This window comes from Equus quagga, chromosome 2 (genome assembly GCF_021613505.1).
Source record: "Equus quagga isolate Etosha38 chromosome 2, UCLA_HA_Equagga_1.0, whole genome shotgun sequence".
NCBI lineage: Eukaryota > Metazoa > Chordata > Mammalia > Perissodactyla > Equidae > Equus > Equus quagga.
This window is the reverse complement of record NC_060268.1, coordinates 155,216,885-155,235,626: the sequence shown is the minus strand read 5'-3', so window position 1 is coordinate 155,235,626 and position 18,742 is coordinate 155,216,885. Positions and strand designations below refer to the sequence as shown.

General features: G+C 40.6%; 1 protein-coding gene across 1 annotated transcript in view; it reads right to left on the bottom strand.

The window, feature by feature from the left end:
• ABCC2 (ATP binding cassette subfamily C member 2) overlaps positions 1-16,377 on the bottom strand; it is a 57,244-nt gene extending 40,867 nt beyond the window's left edge. The window contains exons 1-8 of the mRNA XM_046654592.1: positions 16,194-16,377; positions 14,388-14,561; positions 6,058-6,183; positions 4,486-4,620; positions 4,177-4,284; positions 3,701-3,756; positions 2,292-2,526; positions 157-320 (exon numbers count right to left, since the gene is read on the bottom strand). Of these exons, the coding sequence (XP_046510548.1) occupies positions 157-320; positions 2,292-2,526; positions 3,701-3,756; positions 4,177-4,284; positions 4,486-4,620; positions 6,058-6,183; positions 14,388-14,561; positions 16,194-16,226 (1,031 nt within the window). The 5' untranslated portion in view covers positions 16,227-16,377. The remainder of the gene's footprint in view (positions 1-156; positions 321-2,291; positions 2,527-3,700; positions 3,757-4,176; positions 4,285-4,485; positions 4,621-6,057; positions 6,184-14,387; positions 14,562-16,193) is intronic.
• Positions 16,378-18,742: the final 2,365 nt, after the last annotated feature.

Genomic DNA, 18,742 nt, shown 5'->3' with positions numbered 1-18,742 from the left:
TGCTTTTCACAAACACAATGCTGTAAGGTGGAAGAAAATTATGAGCATTTAAAAAAATGAGAAGTTAATGATAAGCTCCTGCCTGCATAAAGAAGGGGCAAAAGGGAGAGTGGCAGAGGAGGCCCTGAAAGAACAACCCAAGGCCCGGGGACTCACTTCTGCAGCTGAGGATTCACAAACGTGAGGATGTCATACACCAGCTTCAGCAGGAACGATTTCAGGAGTATGCCGTGGAAAGTTTTGAAGAGGGCCATGACCAACCAGGACTTGGGATAATCTTCTTTGGTCCCAGACTTCTTTTTTTTCTTTTTAGCTTCTTCCTAGGTGTAAAACCAAACAACAACAGTGCCCACAGAGCTGTGTAGTTTAAGACTGTCCTGCACTGAACAGCTCCAGAGTGTTAACTTCCTTGAGCCCTACTGGCTTCTTTGTACAGGATTTGGTCCTCTCCTCACTGCTTGGTCACCATCCACCCTTTTAGCTGCCATCACTGTTCCCCTTTCCCCTCCTAATTGATACTTATAATCTATTTTGGATTAGGAAAACAGGAAACTAAGCTGGTGAGAATAGCACGTAAAAATAAAGAACAGACTCTGATTGGGGGTCTGAGGGGTAAGCCTGAGAGTGAAGGGCGTGGACGTGATAATATATATATTTTGGATGTTTTGAAGCCTTTTCATTCTTTTCTTGCTTGTGGTTGTTATGGGATATTCTGGGTTGAATTGTGTCCCCACAAAAGATACATTGAAGTCCTGGCCCCCACTACCTTAGAATGTGCCATTATTTAGAAATAGGGCCTCTGCAGATGTAATCAGGTTAGGATAAGGTCATTAGGATGGGCCCTATTCTAATATGACTGATGTCCTTATAAGAAGAGAAGAGGCATAGGCAGAGAGAAAATGACCATGTGATGACAGAGGCAGAGATTGGAGTGATGCATCCACTAGCCAAGGAATGCTGGCAAAAACCAGAAGGTAAAAGAGGAAAGTGTTTCTCTTCTACAGGTTTCGGAGGGAGCACAGCCCTGCCAATGCTTTGATTTGAGACTTCTGGCCTCCTGAGCTGTGAGACACTAAATTTCTGTTGTTTTAACCTATGCAGTTTGTGGTACTTTGTTTCAGCAGCCCTGGGAATCTAATGCATGGGGCCTTACCACTCACTCACCAGCCTTCTCCTTTGCCTGTGTTTTGGCCTCCTCATTACATTCTCCAGAGTGCCACCAAGCCCCAAATTCCAGCTTCCCAGCCTCAGTTTCCAGGTTTTTCTACCAGTGACATCCTCTTGTAATTTCCCCCACTGAGGTCCCACCTGATCCTTCTCTCCCGCCTGGACAACTACCCCAACCTGCCTCCTGGCTTCCACACTTGCCCCTCAACCATCCATTCTCCCGGCAACAGCCCACGTAGGCTTTGAAAAATATAAATCTGATCTCATTATTCCTCTGCTTAAAATTTCCCGTTGGTTTTTCATCAGACTTAAAATAAAATCCAGACTTCTTACCATGGTCCACAACGGTCTACACTGCTTAATCCTATCCACTTCCCTGAGCTCACCTCACCCCACTCTCAGCCTCTCTCTCCATGCTCCCGAACCTTCTTTCAGTTCTCGAAATGAGCCAAACGTGTTCCTCTCTCAGCCTGGCCCTCCTGCTCCCTCTGAATGGAATACACTTCCTTCTGATGGTCCCTCAGGTAGACTCTTCTAATCGATTGGATCTCTACTCAAATGGCACCTCCTCTGAGAAACCTCTCCTATTACCTTAAAGCAGCACTTCACTCCAAATACATTAACATGTTTTATTTTCTTAATAGCACTTATTACTTTCAAAGAGTAACCTCAGTATTGGTTTATTGTTTATTTTCTAGCTTTATAAAGATGAGGACTCTTTCAGGTTTTTCCTTGTACCCTGTGACCAGAATAGTTTCTGACACACAGTGATACTCAATAAATATTTTTGAGTGAATAAAATAAATGGATTAGCTGCTAATGCTAAATCCCACCCAGGTACAAATTTAGTAATGCTAAGGTATTATTTTATTTTATTTTTCTATGTTTAAAGATATTTTATTATAGAAAATCTCAAATACACCCAAAAGGAGAGAGAATAGTACATTATACCCCTATGTACCAATCCCTAAGGTGGGATTAATATTATGAATACTACTAATAATATAAAATGCACTACAAAGTATAAAGTGCTGTCAAAATGTAAGGACAGAAACACCATGACACTGATGCCCTTTTGCCTGAGACACACAGCACATTCACACAGACACTCATGGGAAAGTTACCAGGACAAGGACATCTTGGCTTTGACTCCGATTCTTGTTCAAGCTATGCAGCCTGGTTCCAGAGTTTCTCTTGGAGTTCTTCTGCTGCCGTCTCTGGAATGCCCGCCTGGCCTTCTGCAGCTCTCCTGTCATGTACACTTCAAAACTGCTGGTTAGTGTCTTGGTTTTAACATCTTCATCAAGATCCCAGACATCTTCAAGTGTCAGAGGGTGCCTGTAGCCTTTCAGAACAGTGCTGGAACAAGAGTGATCCACAGGGTGAGACCCTATAGGCTGGGTCAGAGGCTGTCTCCTTGCTGCCTCAATCAAAACCCATCCAGTTCTGGGATGGAAGGACAGAAGGAGGTGACTTCTCCCTTGCCCCACTATGCCATCTCATGACCTTCTGAACTTGAAAGAGGAGTGGAGAGAGCAGAAAAGGGAGCAGGTGGGGGTGACGGAAAGTAGGAGAAGACAGCAAGAGAAGGGAATGGGAAGGGCACTACTGAATTAAAAGCCAAAAGAGCATCACCTCCCCCATTCCTGCTCCTTCCTCCTCAAACACTGGCTACCTCTCTGACACTCTGGCTTGCCCTTAAGGAACTGAGCAGAACTGGAGGCCGCCTCTATGCTGTCTCTGTACACCAGGGATCCTTAACCTGGGATTTAAGAACATGGATTTTACTAGCTTCTTAACTGAAATTTAGCCTTTCCTTTTCATATGAGTATAGGCAACCAACTACAGTTGTAAAAAGGAATACCTGTGCCTTTGTCAACAGGAGACATCACAGATATTTTGATGGTTCATTTAAACTCATCACTACTTTGAAATTATGGTCATCATTAGATCCCTCACTAGATCTTGTTATTTAATGCAGTAATAAAGAAGCACATGTATTACCATATCATAAATTTGGTGTTTTAAAAAATATTTTGGTAACCATATTTCAATCTATTAGGGTTCTGTTATAATCTTTTATTTTATGCACTCACAACATTATCTGAGAAGGGATTCATGCGTGTTACCAGCCCACCAAGGGGTCCATGGAACTACAAAGGCCAAGGAGGCCTGCTTCAGATCCTCTGGTAGCCCAGGCCAGCTAGTTCATCTCTTACCTGACAAATCTGTGCCACACTCCCTGCCCCCAAATTTCCCTTTTCCTGTCCCACTGCCTTCTGTTCCTACTGTCCTTCCTTTTCTCCATGGAACCCCCAGGCTACCAAGAGCAAATCTCCCCCATCCTCTCCTCAGAATTCCAAACTGCCCAAGGAAGGAACTAAATTAAATTGATCTGTAAGTTTTAACATTCTCTGACTCTGGAAGAGAAATGGAGGCCACAGGAGGAATTTTTAAAAATTAAGATTTCCATCACTTTCAGAAGAGTGAGGGGGTAGGGATATACATAACTCATACTCCAGGCATTTCTTACCTGTCATACCAACTAAAGGTAATGCTACTCAGAAAAGAAGCAGTGGTTGATGGATTCTGTAAGACACACAAAAAATCAGAAAGTAAATCAATTAGAAACAGGAACTCTATGGAACTCTAAAATTAGAAACTGATTTTTCTAGATATGATGTTGTGCTAGAAACTAGATATGATACTGAAGTAGGCTGGACAACATATATTTATTTGGAAACCCTAAGGTCACCAACAGAATGATGATCAGATTTTTTGTCATAAAAGTATGAATTAATTGTCTAGGCTGAAGATGGGTGGGTCAATGTAAAAAAGTCATTATTTCCATACGCGGGTCACCTTCTGTTTCCTTATGTCATAAAATGGTCTATACTACTGTATTCTGGGCTCGTGGGGCCTCCGTGAGACCTAGACATATCAAAGTCACATTTGTTAAGATACCATCCAATTAAATAATGTATGAGGTGGGCATATTTAGAGTCTCACATTCAATGAGTCATCTTTTTCCGAAATTGCTGAAAGAATCAGGATCAGGATCTGGAATGCATAGCAGATGAAGAATAGGCAGGAATAGGCCAGATTAGAATTGTTGCCCTATGAAAAAAAAAGAGATAATGAGCCTTTTATCCAAATTAAATCTAAACAGCCCATATATGTCAATGCTTGTGATTAAAGCCTATTATTAAATCCCCCAAATATAATTCTACTCTGGAGTACAGGTTACTTTTGCCGTTTACTTTGACTTAGAAGTTGCCCAGCAATTTCTCCCCATGTCACCCTCTCTTTCCTCCTTACCTTTAAAAGTGTCCGGATCAGAGTCTGAAATTGGAACGTGCCACAGATTATTGACAGAATCCAGAATAGGGCCAGGTACCATGAGTCCTTCTGTACACACCATCGTCTGCTGTGTTGGATCAGCAAAACCAGGAGCTAGAGAGAAATTCATATCAAGTTCTGAAAAATATTGTCACTAAACAAGGACAAGAGGCAAGAAGTGTGTCAGAGAACAGAAGAGGAAAGAAGGACTGAAGGAGGAGATTGCTGTAACTAATCTGGCCAGGCAGAAAGTACACAAATGCCGTATCGTAGATTTCCTCCCTGCTACTATCCAACCTGCTCTTTCAGGTCCTCAGTGCTCTCCCTGGGACACCCATCCCTGCCCCATCTCTGTTCACCACACTTGGGTGGGGAGTTAGCCAAGAATGCAGAGGGTCACCATCTGCATTTTAATGGAGTTGCTTTGGGAGGCAGAAAAACCTTTTCAAGAGCCAAGGAAATTAATTTCTGGCATTGCGGTAGTCAGGTCGGGGAGCCAGACTCTGCTGGATAGGTGCAAGGAGTCTGTATCACAATTTTCTAATACAGACTAAGCAATTAACAAAAAAAATTGCCTTGTAACATCTCACTTAGATATAATTAATAAAACATTAGTTTTCTAGAGCCAGCACTGTGCTGGTAAACCAAAATTTGGAACAAAAAAGCCATGACTTGTAATCTTTGTCAATCTCCATTTGGTAAATGTTCCCACTATGGTGGATTTCAAGCTCCAACATGATGTCACTAAACACAGGGTTGGGAAGAGAGGCACACAATCAGCTCTGTAAGCTGGCTCTGGCACCCACTGCCTAGAAAATTCTTTGTTTTCTAACAACTGTAACATACAATAATGCCTACAGGCGCCAGGCAGACCATGTAACTGCGTGAAGTGAGGATGGGGGACTGTACTGAGCACATGCCTGGTCTAATGGGGGCAATGCTACTCAGTCCTGGCTGATCACTGCCCTGTGGGAATGTAGGCCCATAGATGCCAGACATTCTGATTTTTCAAGAAAGTTTGGAAATCCAAATGATTATGTGACAACTTCCTCTATTAAAATGATGGCATCTAACTCAATTGTCTTTCTTTAACACTGTACAGGTCTCCTCCACACCCCCAAAAACATGGCTGCAGGAGAGACATCAGTTTCTGTCATCAAATTTACACAAATAACTCTAGACTTAGCGATCCATTGATTAGAGTCACCAGTCAACTTAAAAATAATATTGACAGCATTTAGAAAATTTTTTTAAATCAAGAAACTTGGATTTCATGTACGATCCTTAGATGGCAAGATATGCAGGAAAAAGACACAGATTTCAGTCATTAAAGCTAGTCACTCTAGGGAGAATGCTCTACAAACTAGTACTCAAAAGAGGCTAAAAAGCTAATATTTGTTTCACCCCATTACATCTAAGCTTTGCTCACCATGGGTCCCTTGAAAAAGGTAGATGAAATTGGACTTAATTTCATTCCAAAAGAGCAAATTTCAGCTAGATAACTACACACAGAGAGAAAATAAACAGGATGAAAGTGGTGATGGGTCTTACCCATGTGCCCAGGTAGAGGCTTGGATTGGTATATCTGATGGCAGGGACTGTAGCTTGTCCAGAGTCTTCTGTGAGTACAAGGATCAGCTCTATGGCTGCTAGAACAAAAAGAAGCCCAACAAGTGCCTAAGAAGGGGAAAAGACCACTGTTAGGAAGATATCAGTCTTTAGAACAGAATGGTTCCCAGTAATGAATGGTAAAAATGGTATGCAGTAATTCAGGTAATACATTCAATGAATATTTCTGGAATCAATGGATACATATAGTTCAAGCAATGGAATAAAGTTCAAAGTATGCTATGATAAATGTTTTTAAGGAATGGTGAGTGTGATGGTTTTAAAATATGTCTACAAATTCTTTGATATTCCTTCCTTCAAAAAATAAAGTTTAGTTCCCCTCTTTCCTTGAGTATGGCCTGAACTCAATGACTCCCATCTAACGAATAGAATACGGCAGAAGTTTCAGTGCGAGACTTCCAAGAATAGGTAACAGAAGCAATGTGGTCTCCTCCTTGTTCTCTTTCTCAGATCACTCACTGCAGGGACAGCTACAGGCCCCATCATGAAGACACTCAAGGAGCTCTATGGAGAGGTCCACTTGGTAAGGAACTGAGACCTCCTGCCAACAGCCATGTGCGTAAGTCATCTTAAAAGCAGATCCTCTGGCCACAGTCAAGCCATTAAATGACCTTAGTCCCAGTCAGCATATTAATTACAACCTCATGAGAAACCCTGAAGTAGAACCCAGGTAAGCTGCTCCCAAATTCCTGACCCACAGAAAATGTAAGATAAAAAAATATTTATTTTTCAGGTGCTAAGTTTTGGGGTAATTTGTTACACAACAATAGATTACGAATACAATAGATTTAAAAGGGGAATTTCCCATCCCAACTGGGGTGGCACTATTCCCTTTCCTTGGTCATTAGTCCTAGCCTTTTGCCCACATAACCTTTGAAGTTAGTGTTGCAATGACTGCAACTATGTCATGCTAGGATGACTCCAAACCAGTCAATATTTGTCCTATGAGCTCATAAGACGTGATACACATTGCATTGTTCTGAAGGAACATGCCCTACCTATCAGGATGGAAAACTACTACCTCTGTTGAGCAGGTCCACCAAGATCTTTAGTACCATCTCTCATCTCCCTCACTCACATCCATTTCTACTCCCAACCATCTATCCATACTCATTTCTATCATTCATCTAGAATGGCTTAGGCAGAGATATTGGGCCCTTTGTAATGAAAACTAGCCAAGGAGGAAGATGAATGCATCTTTAACTAATAGGACCAGTGCTATTATTTAGCAAGGCATAGAGTCAAAGACATGTTGATAAGGGGATACATTTTTCTCAAGTATATAATTCACTATACTGTGCTTTCGTCACATGAGACTGTGAGGTTTTTATGTAAAAAATAATAGCTTTTGAAGTGATAAGTTATGTTTGCCTTTAGGTAAATTAGGAGACAAAATAGAGCAAGGTAGAGCTAAAGCACCCACCCTTGAGGATGACTAGGTAAAGGGAAATACTAACCAGCAGACCACTCCCCAGGCCAAGGAAAAGGAGAGAGCCATGCCACAGGCTTACATATATTAAACTCTTACAAAATGACTAGAAATACACTGAGAAATCCATATCAAAAAGGACTAATTTATGTTATAAGGAACTCCTACAAAGCAATTTAAAAAAACAAACAACCCAGGGGCGGCTCAGTGGCACAGCAGTTAAGTTCGCATGTTCCACTTTGTCACCCAGGGGCTCGCCGGTTCAGATCCTGGGTGTGGACCTGTGCACTGCTTGTCAAGCCATGCTGTGGCAGGTGTCCCACATATAAAGTAGAGGAAGATGGGAACAGATGTTACCTCAGGGCCAGTCTTCCTCAGCAAACAGAGGAGGATTGGCAGCAGATGTTTGCTCAGGGCTAATCCTCCTCCTCCTCAAAAAAAAAGATACTTTAAGGCCAGCCTCGGTGGCTAGTGGTTAAATTTGGCATGCTCTGCTTTGGCAGCCTGGGTTCCGTTTCCAGGTGCGAACCTACACCACTCATCTGTCAGTGGCCATGCTGTGATGGCACTTGCATACAAAAAGAGGAAAATTGGCAACAGATGTTAGTTCAGGGCGAATCTTCTTCAGCAAAAATAATCCCACCAATAAAAAATACTTCAAATTAAAAGAAGGGAATGAAATGCTGATTCATGCTACAACATGGATAAACCTTGAAAACCTTATGCTAAGTGAAATAAGTCAGACACTAAAGGATGCATATTGTATAATTCCATGTATACAAAATGTCCCGAATAGGCAAATTCTTTGAGACAGAAAGTAGATTAGTAGTTTCCAGGGACTAGGGAAGAGAGAGGAAGGGAATGGGGTAATACTGTTTAATAGGTATGGGGTTTCTTTTTGGAGTGATGAAAATATTCTGGAATAAGACAGTGGTGATGGTCACACAATTCTGTGAACCACTGAATTATACACTTTAAATGGGTGAATCATATGTGAATTATATCTCAATAACGCTGTTTTGGTTTTTAAAAAGTGATACAAAGGGGCACCTGGTTTCTTTATCTGCCTCTGGACAGTGACTTGAAGGGATGATGCCTGGAACTACTGCAGCCATCCTGCAATCACGTGCTACCTTGACAGACTGGTTGACATGCTGAGGTTATCAGAAAATAATCAGCTACTTGTTGATGTCATTGTACTGCTAAATTAACAAATCCTAGAGCTGTACAAACTCTGGACTTCTTGTTATATAAGATCATAAATTCCTTGCTGTTTAAGCCAAGAAGTGTGGCTTGCAGGGAAGAGAGTCTTAGCTGATCTAAATCTATTCTTTGTAGTCAGCCCTGACAGAAAGTAAGGATGGGAAACATGACAGAAATCAATCTTAATTGAAGTTTTGTGTACAGAACTAGTACAGTTATGCCAGTCACTTCCTTCTCTCCCCTACCTCTAACCCAAGATTGCAAATCCACTGGCAACAACTGTTTACCACCATCAACCCTAACCAGGCCAACACAGAAGTACTCTGAAGAAATTGAATGTTTTCCTTGAGGAAGGGCTGAGCAGATAGTGTGGGCATTGGTGCCCCAGAGTAAACTCTTCTTCATTTAGCATACAGTAGGGGTGGAGAGATACAGCCCAGGTGCCTGCTCTTGGGGGAAGCCAGTAAGTCCAGACAGTCATCCAGTGCTCACAGGCAGTGTTCCCATCTAAAAGAAGCCAGCTGGGGAAGCAGACTTATCCAATGGCAGAGGGACCTACCTCAGCCACATGTTAATTAACTTATTATTATAAGTCATATGACTTATTAACCAATTGTTAGTTTTATTATTAAATATTAATAATTAATCAGATATTTGATATATTATTAATTAAATAATTAATGATAATTAACTTATTGTTATATAACATTATTATGTTATATTAAAAGTTATAACTATTATAAATGCAACACAGTACATTAATTAACCACCGGAAAGTTGAGAAAAACCAATACCAGCAAAGAAGATAGCCAAGATAATTAAAGAGAACAACTGATTCTGGCATGAAACAAACAGAAATTATTAAGTGAACAGAAGAGAACTTTAAATTATTTTAAAATTAATGTCCTAAGAGAAACTTGAGAAGATATTGCATCCACTAATAGGTTGTTTTTTTAAAAATATAATCAGAAATTAAGAATAATTCTTAGATATTAAACCCATGATTGCTAAAATACAGGCTCTTTAGGACAACTGGAAGAAAAAATTGGGGAAATCTCTCAGAACATAGGAGAAAAGAGAAAAGGAAATTTTAGAAAGAGAGCAAGAGAGACTGAGAAGGAGGATAAATTCAGAGTCCAACATCTATCTAAAAAAAATTCTAGAAAGATGGAATTTCAAAATTGGAGGAAAGTAAATGAAAGGAGAAAATATAAGAAAATTTCTCAGAGATGAGAAAGACATAAATGAGTCTTTAGGCTGAAATGTAGAACCCACTGAATGAAAAAAAACCTGTGTAAACAGACTCTCATGAAATTTCAGGACATCATAAATAAAGAGGCTAGAGCCAGCCCTGGTGGCCTAGTGGTTAAGTTTGGTGTGCTCCACTTGGGTGGCCTGGGTTTGGTTCTGGGTAGAACCACACAACTCTTCTGTCAGTAGCCATGCTGTGGTGGTGGTTCACATAGAAGAACCAGAAGAACTTACAACTATATACAACTATGTACTTGGACTTTGACAGGAGGTAGTGGGGGGTAAGGAGGAAGATTGGCAACAGATGTTAGCTTAGGGTGACTCTTCCCCTGGGAAAAAAAAATACACCTATCTCTTCTTCAGAAAAAAAAAAAGGAGAAAGAGGATAAAAGCTTCTAGAGAGGATAATGAGGAATGAGAAGAATTCTAACTCAGCAGCACAGGATGTTGGGGAACAATATAGCAACATCTTGAGAGTTAGAAAAAGAATTTTTTTGAACCTAGCATTCCAAATTCAGATGAACATTTTCAGAAAGCAAAAGCTTAGAGACTTTATTTACTGTTGCTCCCTTGAAAATTTTATTTGAAAATGTTCTCCAGATCCAAGAAATTTAGGGGCACTAATTCTCTCATCTTACACTAAGGGGTATCAAGATGCAGAGTCTAAAACTGATGGCAGATTATTTTTAGGTATAAAGATAACCAACAGAACTGAAAATAATCATACAAAATTAGAAGACTGAAAGAAGAAGAGGGAAAAAGGAAGCTAGGGGATAGAGTCAATGAGCTAAATTCCTTGTTTTTTATAGAGGGCAGAAATAGATCTTTTCTGAAGTTTACAGATCAAGAAATACAAGTATAAACACATTATTTGCAGATATGGAGGTAACCATCAAAATAATTTTAAATGGAGTCCTCTAGAGAATGGGACTGGGAGGTAAAGGGGTGAGAAAGAGATTTTCTTTTCATTTTGCATTTTCTTGTTCAGTTGTGTTTTTTTTGCAAAGAGTGGAAGGAAACATACCAAAATGTTAACTGGAGTATATCAGAGTGGTACAATAATCCATGGATTTAATTTTCTTTTTATTTCCCTAGAGTCTCCAAACTTTCGACAATAATCATGCATTATTTTTATAATCAGAAACAGATAACACACTATTATTAATTAGTATCAGGGAAATATTGTGGTTGTTTAATGATTACCAAGTCCTTAATAGTCTTTGCCCTTGATCTTTGATTTATTGGCGGAGCTTCAAATGCACGTGGAGTTTACTAAACTCGACTTCCTAAGGAGACACAGTCTCATTGGTATTAAAAAAGAAAGAAGAGTGGTTTGGCTATATTTACTATCTCTCCATCTGCAAGGTCCTCCTTTCCCCAGCACTTTGTGAATGACAAGGCACTCTGGTTGAACCTTCTGCTCATTACAGAGAGGATCCACTTCCACCACTTCCCTGGCAGCCAAATGTCTAACTTCAGTTTCAATATTTTATATCCTGGAGGACTATACCCTCCAGCAGCCCATTCTATTATCAGACCGTTAGTATCACTAGAAAGTTCTTTTGTATACTTAGTCAAAGTTGGCTTCCCTGGAACAACCTCCACCCACTTAATCTTGATCCTGCTCTCGGAAACTTTTCAGAACAAGCTAGGCAATCTTCCATATTATACTTCCGCAAATACTTGAGGGTGGTTCCCACGTCTCACAGGCTCAACGCCAAGCCCACTTTTGCTGCACATCTTGCTCTCATCTCAGTACTTCCACAACCTCCAGAACCAAATTCCTCCTTTGTTCCCCTGGGACTAAATATGAGCCCATTGATTCATTTTTAAACTCAATTCCTTCAATTACCTACTGTGTGCAGGGTCCTTTCAGTAAGAATGCACCTTTAAACCAACAAAGAAACTTGTCGAGTCTATCCCCAGCTCGGTCAAGCAAACTGGCTTAGTTCATATGAGACGATCACCACTCTAATGACCAAACAAGAACAGCAATAACGACGGTTCAGGAGAGGCAGAGAGGAACGGACAGCCCGAAGACAGGTAGAAGAGGAAGTGGAGAAATAAAACCCAGGGGAGGAGTGAGCCTAGCAGAAGGCTCTCATAGAAGAAATAAGGTTTCACTTTGGTTGGGAATTATACTTCTGACTGTTTCAGAGAAGAAACCTGTTATTTTGAAATTTTTAAGAGGAAGCTAATCTGCACCTGTCACCCTCAGGGTGGAGGACAAAAAAGTAAAGTATAAATTACAAATGCAGCTCCTGAGCAAGGGTGAGTGGATTATTACCTACAGAAAAAGAAAAAAAAAACAAAAGCTAATACATTCCTTTTTTCTTTCTTTCTTTCTTTTTTTAGGAAGCTTAGCCCTGAGCTAACATCTGCAGCCAATCCTCCTCTTTTTGCTGAGGAAGATCAGCCCTGAGCTAACATCTGTGCCCATCTTCCTCTATTTTATATGTGGGACACTTGCCACAGCATGGCTTGATAAGCGGTGTGCAGGTCCCTGCCCAGGATCTGAACTGGTGAACCCTGAGCCACCGAAGCAGAGCACCCAAACTTAACTGTATGCCACCAGGCTGGCCCCACCTTTTCTTTTTCTCTGTAGAGATTTGTGTTTATAAACATTAAACAAAATGTGATATATCCATATAATGGAATACTATTCAGCCATAAAAAGGAATGAAGTACATGCCAGAACATGAATGAATCTTGAAAACCTTATGCTAAGTGAAAGAAACCAATCATAAAAGACCACATATTATTATATGATTCCATTCACATGAAATGTCCAGAATAGGGAAATTATAGAGACAGAAAGTAGATTAGCAGTTGCTTAGTGCTAAGGGGCATGGGGAGATAGGAGGTTTCTTTTTGAGGGAACTAAAATGTTCTAAACTTGACTATGGTGATGGTTGCACATAACCTGTGAATATACTAAAAAAATAGAATTGTATTTAAACGAGTGAATTGGGTGAATTATATACCTCAATAAAGCTATTTTTTAAAAGTTAATTAGTAGCTAGGATTAGGATGGGATACAACATGCTCTTAACTCAGCTTTTACTCCTAGAGTGGATTTAATACCAACATTCAACAAATTCATACTGAGCACTAGGCGCTGTGCTGGGTCAATAAGGGAGACAGTGACCCTGCCCCAGGCTCTTAGAGACTGTTCTTTTCCTATCCAGAGTCTGACAAAACCCATCACCAGTCCCCACCTCGAAGTGTCAAGACAAATCCCACTTCCTTTGGCCAAGTTCCTTCCTTCCTTTTAGATTCCAGGAAACCTGAGGTCATGAGTATGTACCCTCATGGAACACCGAATCTAATTTGCCTTTCTGAAACTCTGTTTAAAGAGCAGAACGGATAGAAGAAAAAAAAAAAAACCTATTGAAAAGAAGCGGATAGTGGATTTTATGCAGTAGCTTTACAACTTCAAGTGAAGGTCTTTCAGTTCCCACCAGACCGTCTCTGCATTAGTCAGTGGGGCTGGCTGAGGGGCTCCTCCCCTCCATCCTGCTGGGCTCTCTCCTACAGCCCCTGTCCTTTCCATTATTTTTCTACTAAGGCCTGTCACTGTGAGCACTCACCCTACCTCACTCTACTGTGAGTGATGGTCCAGACTCAATGGAAGACTTTGGGAAACTGGAAGCCTTACTTCAGATCCAAGTTTTGGGAGATGAGCGATGGTTGGATTGCCTGAATGGTGCAGAGAGGACATTTTATAGTCACCTAATGATAGGGGCCAATCGAATTACAGTCTCCTGATTCATTAGGACAACTTCAAAGCAGGTAATCCAGGGGCTGGCCCTGTGGCCAACTGGTTAAGTTTGTGCGCTAGACTGCAGGCGGCCCAGTGTTTCGTCGGTTCGAATCCTGGGTGCGGACATGGCACCAGTCATTGAGCTACGCTGAGGTGGCATCCCACATGCCACAACTAGAAGGATCCACAACTAAGAATATACAACTGTGGACCAGGGGACTTTGGGGAGAAAAAAGGAAAAAAATTAAAAAAATAAAATCTTAAAAAAAAAAGTGTTTCCTTCTCAAATACTGAAAATACTCAAATACTGAAAAGACAATAACCATCTGACTGATTACTTATCATGTGTTTAGGGAGTCCAATATAAATAAGATTTAAGAGTCATTACACTGATGCATAAATCAAAGTCACCTTAACTAAGAAATATGGCAAGGGGCCAGTGAGGCATAAGGCAGGTGGAGAGAGGGAGACCCAGAGTATGGTACTCCCTGAGACAGCACTACCTGGGAGAGCTGGTGTAAGACAGGGAAGAAGACACTGTAACCACCAAGAAAATGTCTCCATTGTGCACCAAAGAATTAGTTAGAAAATAACGGAGTTCCATACCTGCTTAGCAAGGTAGAGTTTGGTTATAGGCCATCTCTTGGTCCTGGATCTAAATACACGGAAAAGCTGCCAAGGAGCCAGGAGCCAAAGGAAGCCCAAGGGAATCCAAACAAGAACAGTTTGCTCAAAACAAAGTGGCAAGTCTGCCTCCGGGCTATCCAGGAATGAGGAATTCTGGGGGACGGAAATGGACAGATTGTTGGATACATGCATTTTTGAAGACAGACCAGCCCCTGGTCCATTCCCCCACCACTATCCGTGCTTCCAAACAATTTTAACTCAGTTCTATATCCATATGCAGCCTGACTTTTTAACTAGCTGTATTTTCCTATTTCCTATTAATCTCCATTGATATGAATTCACCATTTAATGACATTTAGTGACTTTTCTGGACAACCCAACCTCTAAAAATCTTTCTTTCTATGATTCTAAGCTTATTTCTCCACCAGCTATTCTAAGTAAACTTCACCACTGCATTTGCCAAGTTGTGGGAAGAAGAGAGGCTGTTCCTCAATCCAAAGGGGAGAATAGTTCCCTGGGATATAAACACTTGCTCTTCTTATTCTGTTTTTTTAGCACTGATTGAACTCACTGGCAGACTTTCAAACACGCAGGCAGCAGAATGCCTAGTCATACTATGGCATTTAACTTCCTCTGGCCCCAACGACTTATCTTGGAACCTGAGGGAGCCTTGTCACAGGAGAAGTGATGGCGCTGTGGGACAGAAGTCTTATTCCCAGCAAGTTTTGTGCTAGTCTCTGCATTTTGCAATAAATTAGAAATGCCTTGTGAGGTGATGGCAGGGCGCATCATGTGAAGGTAGATTTTTCTCTTCTTATAAGTATTTTTTAGTTGTTTTGTACAGCTGTTTGCACAGATTCTTTAAAGAAAAGATTGGGGTGCCCTGACCAAGATGATCTGTCAGATAATTCTCAGAGAGAATTCTCAAAAGATGGCCTGTCAAGATCCTGGGGCCTATTAAGCACCACCCTACTGTAAGTATTCTTGTCCTGGCCCCGAGGGCCTTGGGCCCCAGGTTCTTTCTAAGATGGGAAGTGCTGCTCACAGGCTCTGCTATCTCATTCCTGCTCTTCTCATCTGCCATAAAGTTATCTAACTTTAGAATTCAGAAGAATTACCTAAGATATTTAAACTAGTTTAACAAGCACTCCAGGTGATTCTGATGCTGATGATAGGCATTTGCAAACGAAAGTTTCTCAAAATCTCTAAATCCAAGGTCCTTTCTCATTCTCTATTCCACTAAACCATTTGGTTCTGTTGTTCAAACTGTCTTGAAATACTCTGCTCTGGTTCAAAAATTATCTCAGTGCTCATGATGCCCAAACTTGCATCCCTGGCTTCAACTTCTAGTCCATATCACTATTTCCTAGTTATTCTAGAACATATCGTTATCATTTCAACATCAATATATCTCAACAAGGCACACTCATGCACCTTCTCTTCTTCCTCCTACCCCACAAACAACACAACAACAATTCTCCCTCTTAATCTTGATAAAATTGGAAGCCTTTTTCCTATTTCTCTTTAGAGAAGGCAATTTTGCAGCTACCTGGTCTGAGAAAAGAGTCTGGGATACAATAAACATATGTTAGAGAATAAGTATATTACCTCTCCCACATAGAATATACTCTGGAGATATTATGACTTGTTTTCTAAGAAAACGTAAGCTTTAGATCAACTGTACATCTAACTTTTCTGGTTCTTATTGGTCGCCACTCTAGGCTAATCTACTATTTGTTCTGAGTCTGAGAAGTGTCAACACTGAGATTAAGTGAAATTTCTCACCCAAAAAGTAGAATCGCAGAACTTCTCCACCATGATTCCTGAAGCACTTCCAGAATGAAGACTCTTGTATGACTGTATTGTTTCTTATATACTTTTTTTCCTCAGAGAAGGTGGAAGGTGAGTAGCAATGCACTTTCTCCCATTCTGATGTTCTGATGTTCCAACTAAAGGCAAGTTTCCTGACCTTTCATCCCAACAATTTAATCGTTAACCTTGCTTAGACATATATTGATATTACCCAGTGCATAGGCACGTGACTGAGGAGCCCCAAGGACAGGTACTCACCAGTTCCCAAAGTACCAGAAACCTCTGTGGGTGTGGTCAGATCTAAAAGGAACCACTGAAAGATGTCAGCAGAGCTGGCTGACAAATCAGGAAGTGGAGGAGCTCTTCCTTCTCCTGAGGACACACAGCCTAAAAAGAGAAGCATCAATGGAGGTGCATGCTCCCCTAAATGTGCAGTTTCACTTTTGTTTTAAGGCCTCAGAGTTTATAGAAGTGTGCAATATGCTCCTTCTCTGGATTTTAAAATTAAGAACATAGATCTTAAAATACTGTTAAAAATAGTGTAAACTTTGTTTGAGATAGTCAGGCTACATATATATATACATAATTTATGCAACCAATTGTTAACCTTAGCTGTTAGGATTGTGGGTGATTTTTATTTTCCCTTTTTGTTTGTCTGTATTTTCCGATTTTTCCATAATTATCAGGTATTATTTATGTAGTAATATTTTTAAAGCAAATTTTTGTATTATGGCAAAAAAATGCATGATGTAAAATTTGCCATCCTAACCATTTCTAAGTGTACAGTTCCGTCGTGTTAAGTATATTCACACTGTTGTGCAAGCAATCTCCAGAACTTTATCTTGCAAAACTGAAACTCTATACCAATCAAACAACCCCTATATCCCCTTCCCCTAGTAAAGCAAATGTTCTTTTAAAATCAGGGCACCCTAAATTAACAGCACCCAGACATGCTTGCCAACATATTAAAGTGCAAACGCATCATTTGGAGGATCATGTGGAACCATTTTCGTCATCAACACCAAAAAACCACTTCTTTGTTCTGGTAGTATAAACAGACTGTATCTACAGAGATTAATTAACAAGAGAGTAATGTAAACTTTAATGTATATATACGTACATATATATTTTAATGTATTCTCTAATTCCTGTCCTAAGGTTAACTATACCTGTGGTTACCTTAAATTCACAAATGGTAAAAATGTTTACCATTAGTATCAGTGGATATGTTCTGGATTATTAACATCTGAAAGATGTATAAATTTGATTAGGACATTCATTCAGTTATCTTCTTCTGAGAAGTTAACAACGAGATGGGCTTCCACATTTCTCTATGTGCCTGTAACAGTGTTCAAATGATTTAGGCCTTGAGATGAGATCAGATCCAGGGTCAGATAAAGGCACGACATCAGTATAGTGGCTTGGTACAGACTTCTGACCATACCAACAGAATGAAGCTGGAGAGATGACATAATCATAGATTTTTAGAAATCCATCAGTGAGGACGCAAAGAAACCTAAATGAATCAAGCCATGGGTTGGTTTGGCCCGTGGACCAAATCCAGCTGAACCATGTTTTTGTCTGGCTAAGAATAGTTTTTACATTTTTAACTATAGAATATGAAAAAGACTACTCAGAATGAATAGTCTTTCAATAAGAACTGCTCGATTTTGCCTCTTGGCCCACAAAGTCCCAAATATTTACTATTTGACCCTTTAAAGTTTGCCAACCCCTGAACTAAACTCCAGAAATGACAAGACCTCTGTAAGAAGAGAACCACAACAGCTCTCATCTCTGCCTGAAACAGAGTGAGGAGGAAAAATCTACCACAAATGGGGTTCAGGAGAAATCAGCCTAACTTCTAACAAACTTTTCCAGGCCATGTGTGGGGCTGGCATAACAGATTAGAATCTGGAAGAGCTCCAGAAAGAGTCAGACTGCACTACCCCCAAGTCTTTACTACACTAGTCTTCATCAAATGCTGGGAATAGTGTTACAGAAAGGGAAGGGGCAGTTAGTTAGAAGAGAAGACCCCTAGGCACTCTAAACTTTCACCTTTGGAAGACTAGGGCAGAAGCAGAGGAGCTGAGAGAAACCCCTTCAATGCCATTCTACCTTCATAGAGAGTAAGGTAGCCCCAGTCATCCCTGAAATGGCCAAAGGAGACAGCAGGCCGCAGGGCTGAATGAGATCTCCCAGGGAAATAGAAAGCAGGGGGCAGGGCTGAGGGCAAAGAGATCACAACAACCCAGAGGCTTTACCAAGATTTTCCCACCTGATTCCTACCTTCAGGGCCTAGGGAAATATGCAGCCTGAAGGTGTACCTTTTTCCGACTTGGATCCCATAGTTCCACAGCTCACCTTTCCTGGCTCTTCTGGTGAGTGGTATAGATAGTGATTGAGCTTTTGGGCTCTCACAAGCCAAGTTGTTTTTCAGATTTGCATTTATCCCATTTTTCTTCCCTTCTGGTATCAGTGATGTGAGATTTTGGTTGTCTAATCAACTACTGGTGGTGATTGTT